The sequence below is a fragment of the Chaetura pelagica genome, unplaced genomic scaffold, assembly GCF_000747805.2.
Source record: "Chaetura pelagica isolate M959 unplaced genomic scaffold, ChaPel_1.0 scaffold344, whole genome shotgun sequence".
Lineage (NCBI taxonomy): Eukaryota > Metazoa > Chordata > Aves > Apodiformes > Apodidae > Chaetura > Chaetura pelagica.
The window spans coordinates 335,547-356,043 of record NW_009953098.1 but is presented as its reverse complement, the minus strand read 5'-3'; the positions used below and the strand labels follow the sequence as shown (position 1 = coordinate 356,043).

Here is a 20,497-nt window from a genome sequence, read left to right as displayed (position 1 = left end):
AGTTTTGCTCTTCAGATTTGCTTTTGCAGGTTTCACAAAACATTTAAGTAGTGATAATCAGCTTTTAACCAGCAGAATCACTGATGTGATTCTCTCCCCCATAGCTGCAGACATATTCTGTACCCATAAGATAAATCACTTGCAGTCTGGAGAACATCCTAACCAGTGGGAAGGGAGAGAATTAGAAGGTTATTTGCATAGGGATGAAGAAGTTGTGGTGTGTGTACTATGATTTCCATGAAGAATGTACTTTTTCTTTTCCTTTTCAGAATGGTGGGCCTGGAAACCAGCTGGAGATTGCAAAGTCTCCTTTCCCTCGAGGTTGCTGGTCAGTGGTCAACTTCCACCACCCCCATGGAAACTAGAAGAGCTCCATGATAACTTCTGTAAGGTTTGTTTCACTATGGAAGACCAAATGATTTTCTGGCTCAGGTTTTGTGAAGTTCGGCTTCTGCCTTGGACCTGCACTTTGGAAAAGGGATCATCTCTGAGGCGCGGTTGAGAGACAGCAAAACCAGTCCCAGATGATGAGCACTTTAAGTAGCACTGGAATATTACTCAGCTTAACAACAGTGTCTGTTACGCTGGATTTTAGTTTGCATGGTGGTCTGATGGCTTGGTCCTTAAGCAGCAATTTGACTCTGAATCAGAGCTGGCCTACATCTGATCCTCTCAATGCCTCTGAGAAGGGGGAAGTCTCTCGGACGTCCGTGAGGGAAAAGAACTGGCCTGCCCTCCTGATCTTGGTTGTCATTCTGCTGACCATTGGGGGAAATATATTGGTAATTATGGCTGTGTCCTTGGAGAAGAAGTTGCAGAATGCCACTAACTTCTTCCTGATGTCCCTGGCAGTGGCAGACATGCTGGTGGGTATCCTGGTCATGCCCGTGTCGCTCATTACAGTCCTGTACGGTAAGTGGCTTCCCTCCTTCTTTGACTCTGCACCTTCACAGGGAACCCCCTGAGGCTGCAGCAATCTGCCTTGCCCTTTTTTTCATGCATTGGTAGCTTGGGGAGTGTGAGTGTGGACTTGGTCGTGGGTCTGTGCCGAGGTTCATGCTCTGCTGAGAGCAGACAATGCTCTGCTGGGAGCAGAGCTTGTCTCTATGCTGCTGGGAATGACCTATGAGTGGTGTTGGCATCATAGAATCATAGAATGGTTTGCATTGGAAGGGACCTTAAAGATCATCTAGTTCCAACCCCCCTGCATGGGCAGGGACACCTCCCATGAGACCAGGTTGCTCAGAGCCCCATCAACCTGCCTTGAACACTTCCAGGGATGGGAGCATCCACAGCTTCTCTGGGCAACCAGTTTAAAACCATTCCCCCTCATCCTATCATAACAAGCCCTTGTAAAAAGTTCCTCCCCAGCTTTCCTGTAGCCCCTTCAGGTACTGAAAGGCCACTATGGGGTCTCCCCATATCCTTATCTTCTCCAGGCTGAACAGCCCCAACTCTCTCAGCCTGTCTTCGTAGGAGAGGTGCTCATCTTTATGGCCCTTCTCTGGGCTTGCTCCAAGAGCTCTACATCCTTCTTGTGCTGAGGGCTCCATAGGTGCCCACAGCACCCCAGGTGGAGTCTCATAAGAGCAGAATAGACTGGGAGAATCAGCCCCCTTGACCTGCTTGCCAACCTTCTTTTGATGCAACCCAGGATCCAGTTGGCTTTCTGAGCTGCAAGCACACGTGGCCAGTGCATGTTGAGCTTTTCATCAACCATCACTCCCAAGTCCTTCTCCTCAAGGAGGCTTAGCAATTTCAGCCACCAGTTTCCTCAGGACCTGCGGATGCATCTGATCAGGTCCCATGGACTTAAATGGTATTGAATCTGATCTGCTTCTACCATGGATGGCTTTTCATTCTCCCAGTCCCTGCCTTTTCCTTCTGTGCCTAGGGTGATGTTGCTTGAGCACTTGCTGGTAAAGACTGAGGCAAAAAAATCATTGAGACCTCAGCCAGGTCTCCTGTTTCCTTCTGGAGAGGGCCCACATTTTCACTAGGGTTACTTTTATTGCCAACATGTCTATAGAAGCTTTTCTTGTTGCCCTTGATGTCCCTGGCCAGATCTAATTCTATCAGGGCTTTAGACTTCCTAACCTGATCCATGGCTGCTTGGACAATTTCTCTGTATACATATTTGCTTGACTTTCTCTTGGTTGGGATGCAGCATTTCTGAGCTAGGTGTCCTTGAGTATTAACCAGCTTTCTTGGGCTCCATTTCTAAAGAGCCTGTGTCCTTCCATTCACACACTAAAGTCATAGGAACCATCCCACCACATCTCCATGATGCCAGTAAGACCACAGCCCTGCCAGCACCCACAGGTCTCTTAACACCTCGTGTTTGCTCCCCATGCTGCCTGTGTTTTCATGAAGGGATTTCAGTTGCCCCTCCCTTTTGGTTGTTGTTGTTGATTGTTTTATTATTATTATTATTGCTGAGACCACCCAGAAAAATTGCAACAGGGAGTCAGCTTTTTAGCTTTTGGTTGGAGTGCCCCTAAATTAGCTCTGACACAAGAGCTTAGGGAAAAGCTGAGGAGTGTGTTTGTGACTAACCCAGCTCTGAGCCAGGTCAGGATCAGACCTTGAGCCTCCCACTGGTATCAGTGGGACTTGAGCAATCGTGTGGTTAAGACAGGAGGTTTGCACTAGTAGATTTGGCATGCAAATAAAAGCCTTCATTCTTGTACATGAGCTTGCCTGTTGCCTTTCAGGGCATCATTTTGCCTTTCAGTGCCTCAGTTTCCCTCTCTCTAACCTGAGAAAATGCTCTCTCTTTTAACACAGTCTTCCCTACCATATGGGGGTTGGTGTGTTTGCTCCTGCACTCAAGTGTAGAATCCCTGTTGGCACTTGAAAGGAGTAAAATATTAAACACATTCAACTTTCTCATCTGCCTGAGACTCCAAATCTGTTTTTTTTTCCAGCTCTGTGCCAGGAGTTTCCATCCCTGGCTATTACAAAGGGGTGTTGCATTCCCCTCAGTACCTCTGATCATCATCTTTTCATACTCACGTATCAATACAATGTCTGTGTGTTTAATAGATAGCACTTAATATTTTTGAAGTCTGCTTTCAGATTTTCTTGGAAAAGTATTTTCATATCGATATTTCTTGGAAACAAATAATGCTGTTTACTTAGAGATTTGATTAGAAATTGGCTTACTGTCCTATAAAGTAAAATGGAGGGATATTTATGTGACTTCTTCACTTGCCTAAATGATTAAGTCAGACAGAGATTCCTTTCTAAAACCCATTGATCAAGCATAAGTAATTCCACAGCTTATATAACTTGTCTACAGTGAGTTAAATCAATATGTGATTTAGGTACAGATCTAACCATTGAGATCTTATGAATAAAGCCTTTTATTTTGAGCTGTCAGAATAGTTCCATCTCTAAATCTTCTGTGTATTACAACATGTGTATTTTATTTTTAGCATTTTACTTTGGTTCCCTGGAGCTTGAAAGGGAGCATATAAATCCTGAATTATTTGATTGACCTGTATGTGCATAAATTCTGGGTTACCCAGTGACTCTAAAAAGGTGAATTTATAGAAGTTTTCTTCCTACAGACATACTTCCTGAGTCTTTGGAAAGTAATGGAAATAGATTTTCTGTTCTGCCTAGAAAAGGATTACTTAAGGTCATTTAAAGGTGTGAAACATGCTGCATATTTAGTGCCAAGAAAATATCATTGATCTGAAGAGGTATTGTGATTATTCCTCTTTTCCACAAGAGCACCAGTATTAGCTGTTGATGGCCCAAACACTTCTCTGCAGGCAAATGGCACTAAAAAGATATTTATTATTATTATTTTTTGCAAAAGTTATAATTTCAGCAGAGGCATGGGAAATTTGTGGAAGTACTGGCAGAAATGAGAGTAGCTGCTGAGAACTTCAGAGGAGCCAAGAAGCTGCTGGAGCCGTGCTGGGTGCTGGCAATGGTCCCTTGGGCTGGCTTGGTAGCCCTTGCTGGGCTGGACCAAAGCAAGTGTGTTGCCTTCATGCTTTGTAAGGGGAGGAGGAAAAGCTCCATTTGGGGAAAACAGCCTCAGAGGAACTTATGGATTAATTTGAATAGGACCAGTGTGGAATCATTTTATTATTTAAGCTACTAATTGTGGAAAGAAGCAGCCAGGGCTGTACTGCTCCAGCAGCAAGGGGAGAAGCTGCCAGAGGAAGTATGGAAAGTCTGTCCCCTCTCCCAAGTGATTTGCTGATTCATCCTGAAACTAAACCCTTGGTTTGATGCCCAGAAGCTACAAGGCATGGGCTGCCTGGGTATGTCTGAGAGAGGACCAAAGGAACAAACTGAGGTTGTTTCAAAGGTTATTGCTCCTCTTTAAATCCACCATAACATGTGGGTGCCCTTTTCTGGGCATCTAGAAAAATCATCTAGGATGTAAGACTAACAGAGCACATCAACAACCTCAGCATTTAATGGCTCATGTAAATAAAACATGCATGGGAGAGCACAGAGGGAAAAGCAGGTTAAACCTGTCATTCTTCACTACATACAACTTGGACCAAATGCAGCTGTGTCTTCCTCAGCTTCACATGGGCTGGAGTCATCACTCTTTCTAGCTTGGGTGGGAAAGGGAGGCAGGTATGTTTTATATTATACTCAGCTTGCTGTGCCAGTTCTTACAGCAGCTGGACAGGCTCTTGGCAGAGTCACAACATTAACAGGTTTTTTTATCATTGACAGTCTCCAGAGTTCCTCACTTATTCCTGAGTCTGTTTTATCTGGTGTCATAAGTAGCATCTTTGCAGCACTGCACTGGTCTTGAGGACAAAATCTGGCTTCTTGTGTAACACAGGGTTTCTTGGCTTCCTTTGAGCTATGTTTTTTTGAAAAATGGTGGTTCTTACAGCAGCCTGCAAGCACTCTGGATGCCACAGTGGCAGGACAATAGACTCTTGTTATCTAGTAGCTAGAGGTCAGGAAGCCCAAACATTTACAAATACTTGGGTAGGTTCTGTATTCCATTTGACGTGGTAGCACACAGACCAGTAGTGGGGATGAAGGGGGCAAATACTCACACATCAGCAGAATTCCTCAAAGAGTAACTGGGGTTCCTGGCCATGGACAGAGCAGGGTGAGCTTTACTGCTTGGAGATGTAATTGTGAATGTTCATTTTTCCTCTGTATATTTTACCCTGTGCATTCTATCTAGTGTCCATATTATGGCATGAGGCTATTTCAAAAGCTGCTGTGTGGAGAAATGTGTGCAGCACATCTCTTCCAGGTTTGTAGAAGACTCTTTAAATTTATGTAATCAGAAAGAAACCTTAAAAAAACACATATACAAGAGTGATGAAGTTGCTTTTTAAGTTTCCACATCAGCTCTCCCAGCCCCAGTGATAAATTCTAGTTTGCAGAATAGGTTAATTTCCTTACTTTTCAGCTAACGAGGTAGATGAAGTAGAATTCGCTTCAAACATAACCAGAAAATTGAATAGACACCCTCCCCAAAGACTTTTGGTTTTCTTTTCTTAATTAAAAGAAGGAAAAAGCAAGTTGTCAGTTAATTAAGGAATCTTATTACAAAGGAAGGGATAGCAGGGTGCATCATGCTGGATTTTTTTTGCCAGTTACTGAGTGCTATGATATATTTATCAATTAGTCTTTCTTACATGTCTTGGACTAATTGATGAGTTGCATTTGACAAGTTGGAACATTTTCCATGGCATGCAGTTCCTAAAGAACTAAACAAATTACTATGCTAATTAATAAGCATGTACTGGGGAAAGTAGATGATAAATTAACACTGTGTTTAATCTCAATGGAGAAACTTCTGATTAATTAAAAATACTGGTGTGATAGGGCATTGGGTATTGGGCATGTAATGGAGCTTCTGAGAGCACATGGATGTTGGCTCCTCACCTTGGAGCATTTTAGGGACGAGGAGTGTTAGGTTTGCATCATGTCTGGTGTTTATGGGCAAGAAAGAAAGGGCTGCTCTTTGTCTACTGGGGAAGGAATGCAAGAAAATCGAATCTGCTGGTCTGAGAGGAAATTACAGCAGGTGTTAAACTTTCTTTCAGAGCTGCCAACAAGTGGCCAGCACATTCATCTGCAGCTCCAGGTGCCCAGGCTTCTCTGTTCTCTTTGAGTTTCCAAAACCACTGCAGTGCTGGTGGCCTGATGTAGCTTCCAGGAAGGCTGGCACCCATTAGCCCCAACTGCTGGAGCAGCTTTACATCCAGATTATTGTTATTATTGATAATTATCCTCATTGTCCTGTGGCAGCAGAGATGTGCTGAGCACTTGCAGCAGACCTCGCTGTTTATTCCCCCTGCAGAGGGAAGAGGGGGAGCAGAAAGAATAGTCAGACAGACTGTTCTGCTGTCTCATTTCCCCTGACCCTACTTTGCCTTTCTAGGGTGGCATTTGCTATCAGCAGTGAACATCTTCCAGAGACACCTGATCAGGCAAGACAAGGACAAGGTGTTGCTAAATAAGTTTCTGGGCTCAGTCGATACCTGGAAAGACAGATGGAAGTGCCTGGGGTGTTTGGAATGCAGATCTCAGCAAAGCCAGGCCATGATGCTGGGTATTTTCTGAAGCTGCAGCAAGAAGCAATGTGGTCCTTCAAAAGCTGGGACCATCTGCTCTCTTTTTTAATTATTTTTTTTTCTCCTAATGACTCCTAGTAATGACTCCCTAGGTACAGGTTAGTAGTTACTGCTGCCAACCAGCTACAGGCACCTGTGACCATATGCTGTGTAGTAAGGATGCAAGGAGTTAAATAGGGTGGTTTTTTTGGTCCTTCATCCTAAAAAAAACCCACCAGAACAACCAATCCTGGAGTTTCCTTATCTCTTTTAGTATCTTCATGGTTGTGAGTTAAATGGCTGCAGTTGTGTGTGTCTAAGTAACTGTGTCAGTCCACTTGGACCAATTAATTCTCCCCCTTCTGACAAACTCCTGGTGTATTTTTTAATAAGTTATTATCTAATCTCATCACTGGCTTGTGATGGGTGTTAGTGAACTGGAGAGATCACTCAGCATTATTTTAATGTAACAGGTTGTGCTTAAAATCTATCAATGGTCTTGAAAATCCATGGGCTGGCAGTGGGTGTTTTGTCCATGACTAGTCGCCCATTGCATGGATTTGACCTTGTCCTCCCTGTGCCACCTTCCCTCAGGTGTCTCCTTGTGCCAGGACAGAGTTGTCCCTCTGGTTCTGTGCTGCTGGGTGTGCATGTGCACAATTTGGGAGGACCAAGGGGCTTCCTTTCCTCTCCAGCTGGCTTAAATGTCTGTGTTACTGCCAGCAGTAACTGCTGCTCCATGCTCAGCTCTGCTAGTGATGATGCCAGCTGAAACTTTTAGATATGCTGGGATTTCTGAGCCCTCCCAGCCTGGCTGATGGGCAGACTGGTGCCTGGAGCCAGGGCTGGTGTCATGGCAGAGCAGAAACACCATGTGGAGAAAGAAGGAGTGAAAGCAAGAACAGCAGCATCAAGGCTTCATCCCCAGAGAACACCAGGAGCTTCTCCCAGCACTATTGAAGCTCGAGGAGCTCTTTTAAAATGATTATTTGTCACATTTAGCATTTGGGCTCTCCCAAACTTACTAATTGCTTCTCTTTATTCTGTAGTGAAGCTTTAAATATTTATATGCCTGATATTAAATATTAACATGATTACTGTCAGGAGAAAGATGAAATTTCCCCTTGTTAAAATAATGCCCTTACAAGTGATTCCAGAGGTACAACATCTTCACTCAAAGGGAGCTGGTACAAAGTAGTACCTGTTCCTATATGTGTTTGTTGCCTCTATCAGTGTGCTGGGATGGTGGGAAGGAGCAGAGGGAAAGCAAAATGTCACCAGGATCTTTGGAGAGAAGCTGAAAGAAAAGAGAAAGCAAAGCCAGAGACTGGCATAAAAGCAGTGAAGACAAGGCAAAGGGTAAAACCTGTGGGCTGCCAGCCCAGCCACGGTGTGAGCCAGTATCAGCTGGGCCTCCCAGAGCCTTAAAACATCCACCTCTGCCCCAAGAAAAGGGTATTGATTGGGAAATGATGCCCAGAGGCAAATGCTGCTGTTCTGAACATGCACCCTGATGTCTTGTGCAGGTGATGCTCAGAGAGAAGGATGAGCTCTGCTGTGGGCAGGGGTGCACTGAGGGGTCCAGGGGTGGCTGCAGGCACAGGAGGAGGTGTTGGGGAGATGGACTTTGCTTTAGAAGAGACAACAGTGAACTAAGAGTGGGAATTATATAAAATCTCTGAAATATTCTGAAATACATAGTTACAGGGCCTACCATGGTTACTGCTCATACCACCAGTTGCAAAAAAATTAGAAAGGAAATAGCAAAAAAGAAAGTGCTTGCTGTTATGTGGGATACAGCCTAGGGTCTTAATGAATGGAAAACCCTGGAGAATGAGTCTGGAGTATAACTGCAGAATTAAATCAAACTTAGAGGTTCAACTAGACTAATATTTTGTCTCTGACAGGGGCCTGAATAAAATGATGAATTTTCCTGTGCCAGACTTGCAGAGAAGCCTCCTCGGGGGTGAGAGGGGGAGGGCATTTCCTCCTAGTCTAGATTGGCTGGTGCTTGACTTGTACCCTGTATTATGAGAATTATGTCTGTTATCTTTGTGTCAGAAGGTTTTGTTTAGCACTTTGTGATATCATATTCAGGTGTCAGGAAATGGTCAGTCATTTTAAAAACCATGCCAAGTTCATAGCTTAAGCTGCCTCTTGACTACACCAAGTTCTAGATGGCAGTTGCATTATTTTCAGAAATAATTTTTCATGCCATGTTAATTTTAAATGCATGACCTTTCTGTTTCTACTGAGTAATCACTACCATTTATTCTTCTGCTAGAGTGCAAGTGAATGGAAACAGCTCACCTGCTTGCACTGTCTGCTGTGTCATAAACTCAGAGATGGTTTCAGGTTTTTTTGGTCTCCAGTAATACCTAATACCTGGGACATGTGCAATTATATTTATATCTAACAGCATACATGAGTTTATCATCTTTTGCCATCAGTAAAACCCATTGGCTGCTACACTCTGCTCATCCAGTGGCATTTATGCTCTTTCTGAAGTCCCACCAGCTTGCTTGTAAGCTCAGCTCATTTATGCTCTTTTTGAAGTCCCCCCAGCTTGCTTGTAAGCTCAGCTCACCTAAATAGGTCTGTGAAATCTAAACCCACACTACCTCATTGTTCACCCTTTTCCCAGCTTATTAAATACATAGAAAATCTTAGTTCAGATGTTGAGTTTTCTGCTACTGAATTTTCTCCACATGAACACCTGCCTGTTCACTTCATGTGACAAGTGGGATTGAGTTGTGGTGTAGCTATGTTTGAATTTGGTTTGGATTTGACTTCTGATCAGTGCCTCAGCCTGAACTTGGGCAGAGCAAGAAGTGCTGCAGGGTGCACTTGGCTACTCTGGAAAATAGTTTTGTGTCACTTCTAGAATCTGCAATAGCAGATGAAATTATAACAGTGTTCAGCATTTGACCTGCCATCACTTCTCTGGGCAGATGGTAACATCCTTTATCAGGGTTTGAGCTGGTTTTTTCCTGCATGTGCTGCAGCTGCATGGGCAGATTTAGAAAGCATGACAGTTTTAATGTAACAGGGAAATAGCTCCATAAAAATTTAGCTTTTAGTAAAACCTTAGCTTACATTGTAAATTCTTTCTAAAAATTTCCATGGGTCTTACTGTAAATCTTCTGTATGGAAGATCTTTTCTGTCCCTCAGGACTAATCCCTTCCTTAGCAGGCCTCCATGTGGCAACAGCAGCTGGTAAATTTGCAGCATTATTGTGGTAAGCAGGATGTGGTAGCCAGGGGTATCTTTCAGAATACTGAGAAAGAGGGGAGCAGGCAGGGCTTGCTGGTGGTGCACCCCAAGTATTGACTGAGTCACATCCTTGGAGATCCTGTGACCCCCAGGAAAGCCTTGCATATAGTTCCTTGAGTTTTTTTTTCCTGCTGTGCTTGTCTGGCTGGGCCACAGGGCTGTGTGGGGGGTGTGTGTCTTGTTTTGTTTGGGTGTTTTTTTGTGTTGATGGTTGGACTCTGTGACCTTAGAAGTCCTTCCCAACCGCTACGATTCTGTGATCCTGTGACCGTTTGAGTCTTTCCTCCAACCTCTGTGAGACTGGATCAGCCACAACAACCAGCCCAGGACATGGTCTTTTGCTGCCTGCAAGGTGTAGATCCAAAGTCAGAGCAAGTGTTGTGGGACAAGGATGCAGAGGTGGAACCACCTGTACCCATCACCCAACCTCCCCAATATCTTGATACCCATCTGACCTGCACTGTCATCTGTACCCTGAGGTAGGAGAAGGGAACTGGAGGCTAATACAAGGCTATAATGGATGCCCAAGTGTCCCTTCTGGGCTCTCAGCATTTACTTTGGTCACAGACATGCACGTCACGTTCCACAGGGTGCACTGCTCTGTGCTTTCCTTCTGCAAATGAAGGCTGTTACTCTTCATTATGCTGCACTTTGGCAGCCAATGCTTTCCTCAGTGAAGCTCCCTCTCTTCTGTTCCTGTCCTGCTGCAGCTCCTGGCAGCCTGGGCTCCCTTGTGCTACACACCACTTGGTGCTCACATTGCAGAGATGCAGGGAGCAAGGGCCCCTCTCCAGCCACTGCTCTGGAGACACGGAGCACCTGGAGTGAGTGTGTCATGGCAAATAAATCTACTCAGAGTGCTTTTCTCTAATTACATTTTTTATTAAAAGATGGTGCTTTGCCAAAACTGAAAACTCCGTGGAAGTGTATCCATGTCTACAGTGCTTCTCCTGGGAAGCTAGAGGGAGGAATGGGATTAATCTCGTTTCTGGTGAAGTATTTTTGTAACATGTGGGAGTCCAAGTCCCTGTTCTGCCAGCTGCATGATGATCTGTTGCACAGAAATTAAGAATTTAACCAGTAAGATAATAGTCACTAGGGCATATTGGACTATATTTCAAGCACTAAAGTAGAACTTCTGCCTTGAAAATGTGTAATATTTTAACATAACTGTATTCTTGCAAAAATCTTCTTAAGTTCTCATTTATTTTTGTGCTGAGTGAAAAGAAATTTCTAACCCTGTGCGCTGGGCAGGTGCTGTGAGCTGGGCAACTTGCTGGAGCCTGTGGGACACCAGAGGTGGTTTTCTCCAAGGTCAGCAAGTGCCTTCCTCTGAGGAGCAAGCTCTGAGAGTGATGAAGACATCTGTGCCTGAACTTCCAGGAGGCACCAGCTCATGTATTACCTGTTCCCTAGAAGCTTCTTGCCTGTCACTTTGGCTTTACTTGGGTTCCCTTGCCCATGGAGAGCAGAGGAGGCGTAGGTCTTGAACCTTGCTTCCCATCCTGTTGAGCTCTGGATCATGTAGCAAATCCTTTCCTGTTGCAAAGAGGATTTTTCCCACAGTAAATCAATCCCAGCCTTGAGAGAGTTTGAGTGGCTCCCTTCTTACCTGCAGTGGGTAGGGCTTGGCAGTCCTGTGCCAGGTCCTTATGACAGCTCTGAGCTCAGCTGTAAAGCCACGGTGTGGAGCATCAGTTTATGAGACTCTGAAAACCAATTTGTGCTGTCAGACTGAGGCAGAACTGTTACTATTGAACTTCTTACCACCTGCCTCTTTCTTATTACTCCTTCACTGTGTATATCACCAGCTCTGACTCCAGCCTGCTTCTCAGTCTAGGCTGAGGGATTCTTTATTACCCTTCCTGTGTTCAATCCCATTGAGAAGAGGACCTTGTCCATATGCCAGCTTTAGGAGAAAGCACCAGAGAATAATTAAAAAGTCACATTGGTAAAGATGCTATTTTGCTCCTCCTAACCACTTGCTGATAAGCAGCCAGTTGCTTTGCCTGCAATGGGTTAATGGAGCCCTTAACCTGTGATCTGCCAGAGATGATGTTGCTGCACGTGGAGCTCAGGCTGCTCAGTCCATCATGGAAGAACACGGCAGAAAAACTTCCAGCAGCTTCTGTTTCTGGTGGCTTTCATGAGGGCTGGGCATGGAGAAGGTTGCATGGCTGCTTTCTGTTGGTGGCTAGAGCATTTATTGATTGCACAACCTTTGACCAGTTCCTGTCAGATTGAATTAAACAACACCCTCTAGAGAGGCCAGGAGGATGACTGAGCCCCTGGAACAGGGTGCATGAGGTGGGGCAGTGTCCTAGCCTGGCAGTGAGGGTGTGAGGTGTGAGCCAGCCCTGCTGGCACCAGTCAGTAGTCTCAGCACGTTACAAGCTCTGTCAGCCTGAGAGCTAATCCTGGCCATTTTCAGAAAAACGTGCTTGTGGCCCTAATTTTCATAGATTGTGGGGGATGCTGCAGAGGATTGACAGGTTTTTTTAGTGGATGCGGCATCTTGCAGAAAGGCCAGAACAAAATCAGTTGTGCTAATCTGGAAAATTCTGCTTGGAAGCAGGAATCCATATTTCTGAGATGAAAGGTGACCCACCAAATAGAAGAGAGAGGTCCTTTCTCTTTTTTTTCCTCCCTAAATGTAGAAAAATGAGAACAGGAACCTGCTGTGCAAATTCATCTTAGAGAGGGAAATAATATTTGCTGAGCAACATGATTCAAATAGGAAAATGAAATCACAGAGATTCCACAGGAATACTGGAGTGAAAAGGATTTACTGTCTGTGTCCAGTTGTTTGCTACCAAGTAGTATTAAGGCAGTGAGCTACTGCAGTCTTGTATCTTCCAGAGCCTGTTTCCTTCAGGTCTGCCTGCTGCTGGGATGCCAAAGCCAGGACCTGTGTGTGTCAGTGTGTGGCAACAGCAAGATGTGACAAATCTCTGAGCACCTTACTACAAAATCAAAAATTCATCTCCGTGCCAACCTCAACTTCCTTGCAAGGAGCTGTTTTAAAATAGAGTATCTGAGTGCTGCAGTGTGAAAAAAGCACAGCCCTTCCTTTGTACCTTTGTACTTTGTAAGGCAGAAATGTGCTTTGCAACTTTCCTTCAAAAGTTGATAAACTGGGCTGCTTCCCTGGTGTGGTTCTATCCAGGTTCACCTGTTATTAATATTCTCCTCTCACAGCTCTACCAAGGCACGAGAGGTCAAATAGGTCCATAATCTCAAAACCATTTAAAGCTGTGGTCTGAAATAAAGCCAGTAGCTAAGCAGTGTAATGAGAGCAGGTTGCAGAGCAGGTTTCTCTAACAAAGCCTCAGTGGACACTTGCTAAGTAAAGTAAGATTTTTGGCACCACTTCCAGCTCCACTGCTCAAATTGCAACGTGGTCTCATCCTAAAACACCCCATGAAAACAGTCCTAGGTAAGGACTAACCATGTAAAACATCCCTCAGGCATCTCAGTGAGGATGTTTGTTTGAATGCAGCCTCCACAAATGTGGCAGACTGACAGAGTCCACCTTTTTACCTCCTCCCTTGCTCCTGAGGGCTGAAGGGTTATGTTAAAATACCCTGGATTGTTTCAGTGGATGAACTCCTGCTTCTACACTAGTTGAACATACAACCTTATAAACCCTATATACAACCTAGTCTACCTACAGCATGTGTGCTGCATCCAATCAGGGAGCTATTTTTCATGTGTTAGACACTAAATTGGACAGGCATGTCTTGCTTGCCTGGTGTAATTGAGAATTGCCCATCAAAAAACTCAATGTTCCAGTTTGAGTCATCAGAATTATTTTAACTGCACACATTGAAATGTTATTTCATGTAAATAAAGATTTAGATCCAGTCATATTTTTTATTTTATTTTATCCTTTGGCTAAATTTTTTTGGAAGACACAAGAGGTTTTAAAATGCACAGGAGTGTAAAGCTCCCAAAATCTGGAGTGTGTGTGTAGTTACATTTCTGTTTTACAGGAGCACTGATGTCAGCTTAAACACAGCAGCAGTTTTAATGCTGTCAGTGCAAGCTTCTCATGCCCAATTTGCTTCTAGATCAGTGAAGCTCAATGTGCTTTAAAATGCATTTTTTTGGTTTACTTTCTACCACAGGAGCCTGTCAGACCCAGTAATAATGTTGTGAATGCATTGCCTCGTAATTAACTTTTCTGAGTTTAGTTGTAAAGAAATATAAACGTGCATGTTTTGTAACAAACCAGAAATGGATACAAGACAGGGAGAAAAGTGGAATTGTTAGATATAAAAAGAAAGACCCCATGATGATAAACTGTTCCAGAGATAAATGTTCTACTTTCTGAAGGTGCCAGGTGGATCAGTGAGATAACAAGTACAATGAAGACAGTTAATGTGGTTCCCACAGACAGATTTAGCCTCATAAGAAGGCAAAACTGCACCACCTATGGACACTAGGGCCATGTGAGACACAACTACCCAGAGTCTTCCTCAGGGATGTGTAATCCACTGTTCTTAAAGTTTAAAGAGAAGGGATTTAAGCAGAGTTGCAGACACTTTACCAAGATTGAGTTAATTTTAGTCTATTGCAGCCAAGAAGGCCAGTGGCATCCTGGGATGCATTAAGAAGAGTGTGGCCAGTAGATCAAAGGAGGTTCTCCACCTCCTCTTCTTTGCTCTTGTGAGGTCCCAACTAGAATACCGTGTCCAGTTCTGGGCTCCCCAGACCATGAATGATAAGAATCTACTGGAAAGAGTCCAGTGCAGGGCCACAAAAAAGATGAGGGGACTGGTGTATCTGCCTATAAGGAAAGGCTGAGAGGGCTCTGCTGGTCACCCTGGAGAAGAGGAGACTCAGAGGGGGATCTCATCAATGCTTATAAATATCTGAAGGGAGGTGTCAGGAGGATGGGGCCAGTCTCTTTTCAGCAGTGTCCAATGGCAGGACAAGGGGTAATGGCCACAAGCTGGAACATGGGAGTTTCAAATTAACCATAAGGAAATACTTCTTTACTGTGAGGGTAGCAGAGCCCTGGGACAGGCTGCCTGGAGAGGTTGTGGAGTCTCCTTCTCTGGAGACATTCCAAACCCATCTGGACACGTTCCTGTGTGATGTGCTGTAGGTGATCCTGCTCTAGCAGGAGGGTTGAACTAGATGATCTTTGGAGGTCACTTCCAACCCTGACCAAACTGTGATTCTGTGTCACTTTAGGTATGTATTTGCTTGTGGTAGCTTCTTACAGAGATTTTATCTTCGATATGGACACTAGTCCTGGCCTGGCAAAACTCACCCAAGTTCAGCTTCAACTGTAGCTCAGGCCTCCCTCATTCTCATAACCTGTTGGCCACCTGGAGAAAGACCCAGTTAGAACATGCACTGGCTCTCAACCACACCACAAAGCCTGGTGCTCAAGCATCATCTGCTCAGCAAGCAAGGGAGCTGCCTGTGAACTGGCATCGATTGATTTTGACATTGACTGCTTCTATTGATTTTTGTAAACAGTGTGATTTTTTAAAAAATATAAAAAAGGGGGAGGGGGAGGGAGGAGATGAAGAGGAATGGTAAATTTCACAGAATAGCAGAGTGGAAAGGATAGAAACTTCTCTTCATTGTTAACTAAGCATTCAATTAACTTAAGAAAGTGGGAAATAAAATCTTTCCATTTAGAAGCATCACATGTGTGATCTGGATTTTAAAATACAAAAGTGACCACAGCATCCTGGCCTGAACTGTGACAGATGAGGGCATCTCAGTGGCTTAATCCATTCTGTCCACCCCGAGCACCCCACGCCAGTTATTACTTCTACTTCTCTTTCCCCTTACCCATAGAAGTCCTTGCTTCCCCTCCTAGAAGCTGCCTGCAGATAAATCTAGCAGCACTTTCACACCCCAAATATCTAGGGCATATTATCTCATGCTGAGAAGTTGCTGTAGCTTCTCACTCACCCCAGCAGAGTGAAATTGGCATGAGGAACCAGTTAGGAGCATGTGCTTCTCAGCACTTGTCAAAGAGCAGTTATAATTTCCAGGAAGGGTCCTACTTGCAGTCTGGTGTCAAGATTAACTCATTTGCCTGTGCTGGCTGCAGCTGCAGATGTTGGAGAACGTTAAGGGGAAATGCAGAAGGACTCCAAGGATGGGCAGCTGTGTTTCTGTGCTTGGTCTTGACTTGACGTGTCATTGAAAAACTCATTAATTCTTGTTCTGTTTAGGAATGATGCCCTGTCTTCACTCTCTTGTTGCATGCAGAGAGATTCCTCATGTCAGTGTTTTGCTTTTTGGTGTATTTGTGTCCTATTTGTTGCTTTTACTGTATTATGGGCAGTATTTTGTGAAAAGAAGTGTGATTTCTTTTCAGCATATGGCAGCTTTAGTGTTCTTGATGTGGTTAATGCAGCAATAGTTTAATTTCTTGCCTAAGGGCTCAGCTTCAATGATGGTGACATGCAGGCCAGTGCATATAGAGACAGCTGTTTTACACAAGATGGAAAGAAACACAGAGAAGCAAGTGAAATCTCTGAAAAGCACTTAGATACATTGTGAGACAAATATACCAATGTAATACATCAGTTTGAATTATAAATGTTTCCAGGATTGGGTCAATTAAGTCAGAATTAGCTCGGATATCTTTTTTTCTGCTTCCTTTCACATCTGTCTGTTGAATTGGTATCATTAAGTTCTAGTCAGCAAATTATTATTTTAATGCCTCTCTCCAATCCACATGACATATCCCTTGAAATTCTGATTCTAGAGTTGTCTAATATTGATTAAAATACGCACAAACAACCTTGTAGGTTATTTCACTTCCCTGAGACCTAATGGTAAGACCAGCTTTACATTCCCACTTTGTGTTTTATCAGCACGTGCTGGGAAAGAGGCTCTGATGTGATTCATCTGCTTGCATGGTAATTAAATGGAAATCACACTGATGGAAGAGGGGCCCCATGCCAATTTCCTTGCACTAGTTTGCACACTGTCTCATTGACACAATACAAGCTGATTCTGAATGGACAACTCACAAGAGAAACAGAATGGATCCCCACTGGCTTTTCTGCCAAAATTGTCATGAAAGATGCTAATGAGATGAAGGGAATTTGTGCAGGAGGATGTCCCAGAGCCTGGGCTGTGATTTCCAATATGTGCTATATCAATATTTTGGTTTTATTAATTCATTTCCAATATATTCATGTTTTTCCAATCTCCTCCATGTTTTCTGGCTGTAATAAGTCTCCTTGTAAAAGTTTACTATCCCTGCAGGAACTCAGATAAACACAGTGACAGCAGCAGGGTGAGTGAGTGAATCTCTCCTCTGAGTTGTCCTCTTGGTTCCTAGATGAAAAAGGTTCAGTACTACAAAGTTCAATAAGTAATGCATGACCATATCATACCTTATTCCTCTTCCACCTGGTAGGTATGAGATTTTATGGGCAAGACAGGGTGGTCAATAAGGTTCTGTTGACTCTGTTATTTTTTGGGTGGTTGGTTTTCCATTCCCTTTGACATGTTGGCAGCAGGCTCTCTTCTGCAGCTGTGCTGGAGTTATCAGGACAGACCAGTTGTTACCCTGACCAATCTGTTTCCACCTTCTGATGTATAATTTGTTTGGTAATGTGTTGATTTTAGCTAAGTTTTGTGTGCTCTGTTTGCTTTTTAAAAGTCTGTTCCCATCCGCAATCGGAGGCAGCAGGTGTAGGAAAAGGTGTTGGTGATGTTGAGATATGGAAATTGTCTGACAGGCTTTTACCGTAGCTATTTGGCACCCACGGGGATGCAGGAGGCTGTAAGTGTGTGTCTGACACCTATGAATATTGACTGATTTTAGGAGGCAGCAGAGCTTTGTCCTCACGTCCATGTGGGTTTTTTCTAAACGGTAACTGCTGCTCATTCTGCTATTTAAATCTTGCATTTGCTGAGTACGAGTTTGAATTTGCCAGTTAAGCTTTTGTTGATTCCCTCTGATCAGCTGATCTGAAATGAACAGAGGGGTTGCATTTCAACACTGCAGATGCTGGAAGTTGTGAGTCTGCCATTAAGACCTTGCTTGCTGTCTCCATCCAAGACAGAATAGATGAATTGTTTGATATAAGATGGTGAGTCGATGTTGACAAGTAGGAATAACAGCTTCCAATATCTTTAAATGTACCCTTTACTTCTTTCTTTCTCTGCTTTCCATTATGTTTTCTCCAGGCTTTTTCTAGTCCACAACGGGCTAAGTACCTCTTGTATCTTGGGAGTAACTTGTTCTACTCTGACACCCAAATTATTCATTTACATTTGTTAAATCTATGGCAACACTTATTTTATTGAGTTTTGCCAGATTATCATGTTAACACATTATTTTATTATCATAGTTATCACTGGGTTTGATTTGTAATCAAGTGCAAGATTACACTGTAATAATAGTATAACCATGATAATAAAATAACGTTGCATTTGATTGCAAAGCAAAAACAAGTCTGTCAAAAAAACCCCAATGTTATAACTTAATTAAATAGCATTTCTTTTCCACCTCATGAGACCACTATAATTTTCTGGGTAGTACTGTTCTTTCCAGTGTAGCAGTACACCCACACTTCATTTATCCATGTTAAATTCAACTTCTACTTCATGTTACTGGAACTTACAATAGTCCTACGATTGCTGCCAAACTGGGAAGCAAAGGAGAAGAATTGTACCCAGGTGGTGGTCGGATGTAAAGTTTCTCTTTGCCTCTGATCTTTCGCATCTGGAATATGTTCCACGTGTCAAAGCATTGTTGTGGAAAATGGGATCACCTCCTGCCATTTTCAGCAGACTTTCTCAGGATTCAGAATTTCATTCCTGCATCATTTGTCATGAAATCAGGCAGGACTGATGTTGGTGCCTGTTTCAGTTTTGCCTGAGGGATGTCACCTGAATTCCAGGATGTGAGGATGCAGGTACCTGTGTTGACGTAGCCTGAGGTGTTTCTCAGTCTCTGGATCTGTAAGGAAAGCTGTGCTGAGTTCACTCTTGTGTTTTCTCACGCAGCAGTTTGACAACAATCTTGTATTTTATAGGCTGCAGCATGAAAGCACTGTAATCTGAGATTAAATCTCATTCCAACCTCAAGTCTTTTATACAAGACTCTGGGTTTGGAGGAAGTCACACAGGGAATGCTTTTTGCAAGCCCTCTGCTCAGAGAAGTATCAAAAATGGAAATCAACAACTGCAAGTGTGACCAAAATGCAGCCTATTTCCCTTGCTTGAAGTGATTTCTTGCCACTATCAGTCTCACTGTCTGCTTGTGCTGCCTTTTAACCTCATCAGACAAGCAAACTGGGACTCACGCTGGCATGAAGTTCAGCCAGACCATTAACCCATTGGCCCTACTGGCTTTCCTGCTGTCGAGGAAGGCACACTGCACAGTCAGAAGGAAAGCTGATTCACTGAGCTTCTTTGATATCCCTAAATATATCAAAGCACTTGAGCCTGGGGTTGCACTTCCCGTTGGCATTAGCCCTGTGCAAGCAGTGCTGTGCTGAGCGAGGCCTGAAGTGCTGGCTGTGTCCTGGTCACATCCAGCTGCCTGCAGGGAAACAGGAGGCAAAATCACTGCCACTCCTCACACTGCTGAGCTTGCTTTGGCCTCACATTATTCTTTATAACCTGAGATGCAATTCTTTCCCTCCCCCCACATAGGGGGAAAATAATCCTGTCTGGGCATGCAAGGTGTAGCAGACTGACAAAGCTCCTGAAACCCCCTGCACCTGCCTGCTCAAAATCAATGCTAGTGATTTGCAGAAGTTGGTTTATAGCAAGTATGTCACTTCTCAATAAATTGGCCATGTTCCTGCAATATTTAGTAAGATCATTGGCTAGTTAGAGATGACAGACCTGTGGTCTCTGAATATGGAACCCTTTGCATCAAATGAAGGAAATCCTATGGTTTTTGGGGTTTTTTTCCTCATATCAGACATTTTCTTTGGATTTGGAGGCCAGTTTCTTCAGCTTCATTTCCAGGAGGGAGCCCAAGGAATAATCCCAGGTGGGCTTCCAGACAGCTGTCAGGATGGCACAGACATCTGAATTGCCACTGAGTTATGCTGGCATCAAACCAGAGACCTAAAAGAAAATTCCCTCTTCCTGGTTTTGTGTCCTCTCACAAGCCCCAGAGCCAGTCCTAGGCTAAACTTTGTCCATATTTAGTCCACAGTCTGAACTTTAGTAATATTAGAAACTCTCAGGGTGATGCCAGTGTCTCTGAGTCATTTTCCTGTGTAAATCTGAAGGAAGGAAGTTAGCAGAAAAAGGGATACATGGCTTTACCCTCACTGATGTGGTACTGCAGGCCAACACACACTTTACTTCCTAGATAAGAGGGAAAGAAGAGAATAATTTAAATTCTTTCATGCCCTGGGGAATAATGCAATACAGTAATGTTAAAGCTGTATGTAATTGCTTTCTATTTTTGTAAAGCCTGTGGCAACTATGGAACTTGAAAGTTTATACTGGAAAGTCTGGTTAGTATAAAATGCTTCAGTAGTATTCAGTTAATGGTGCAATGGGGTTAAAAAGACTTAGCAGAAGGCAAGGGTAGGCTTTTTTCTGCAGCCCACAACAGTGGAGTTCTCTGGAAAGTGTGAAAGAATTTTGAAAAGCTACAAAATCTGTTAGAAAGTGTTGGCTTTGGGGTGTATCTTCTGGGTTGCTGTTTCCC

The 20,497-nt window shown here is 43.7% G+C and overlaps 1 protein-coding gene across 2 annotated transcripts in view; it reads left to right on the top strand.

Moving 5' to 3' along the window:
- The first annotated feature begins 269 nt into the window (after positions 1-269).
- Positions 270-20,497, top strand: part of HTR2C (5-hydroxytryptamine (serotonin) receptor 2C, G protein-coupled) — a 38,283-nt gene continuing 18,055 nt past the window's right edge. The window contains exon 1 of one of the 2 annotated variants that reach the window (XM_009997055.1): positions 270-912. In XM_009997055.1, the coding sequence (XP_009995357.1) occupies positions 525-912 (388 nt within the window). In that variant the 5' untranslated portion in view covers positions 270-524. The remainder of the gene's footprint in view (positions 913-20,497) is intronic. The other variant, XM_009997054.1, reaches the window with a different exon arrangement.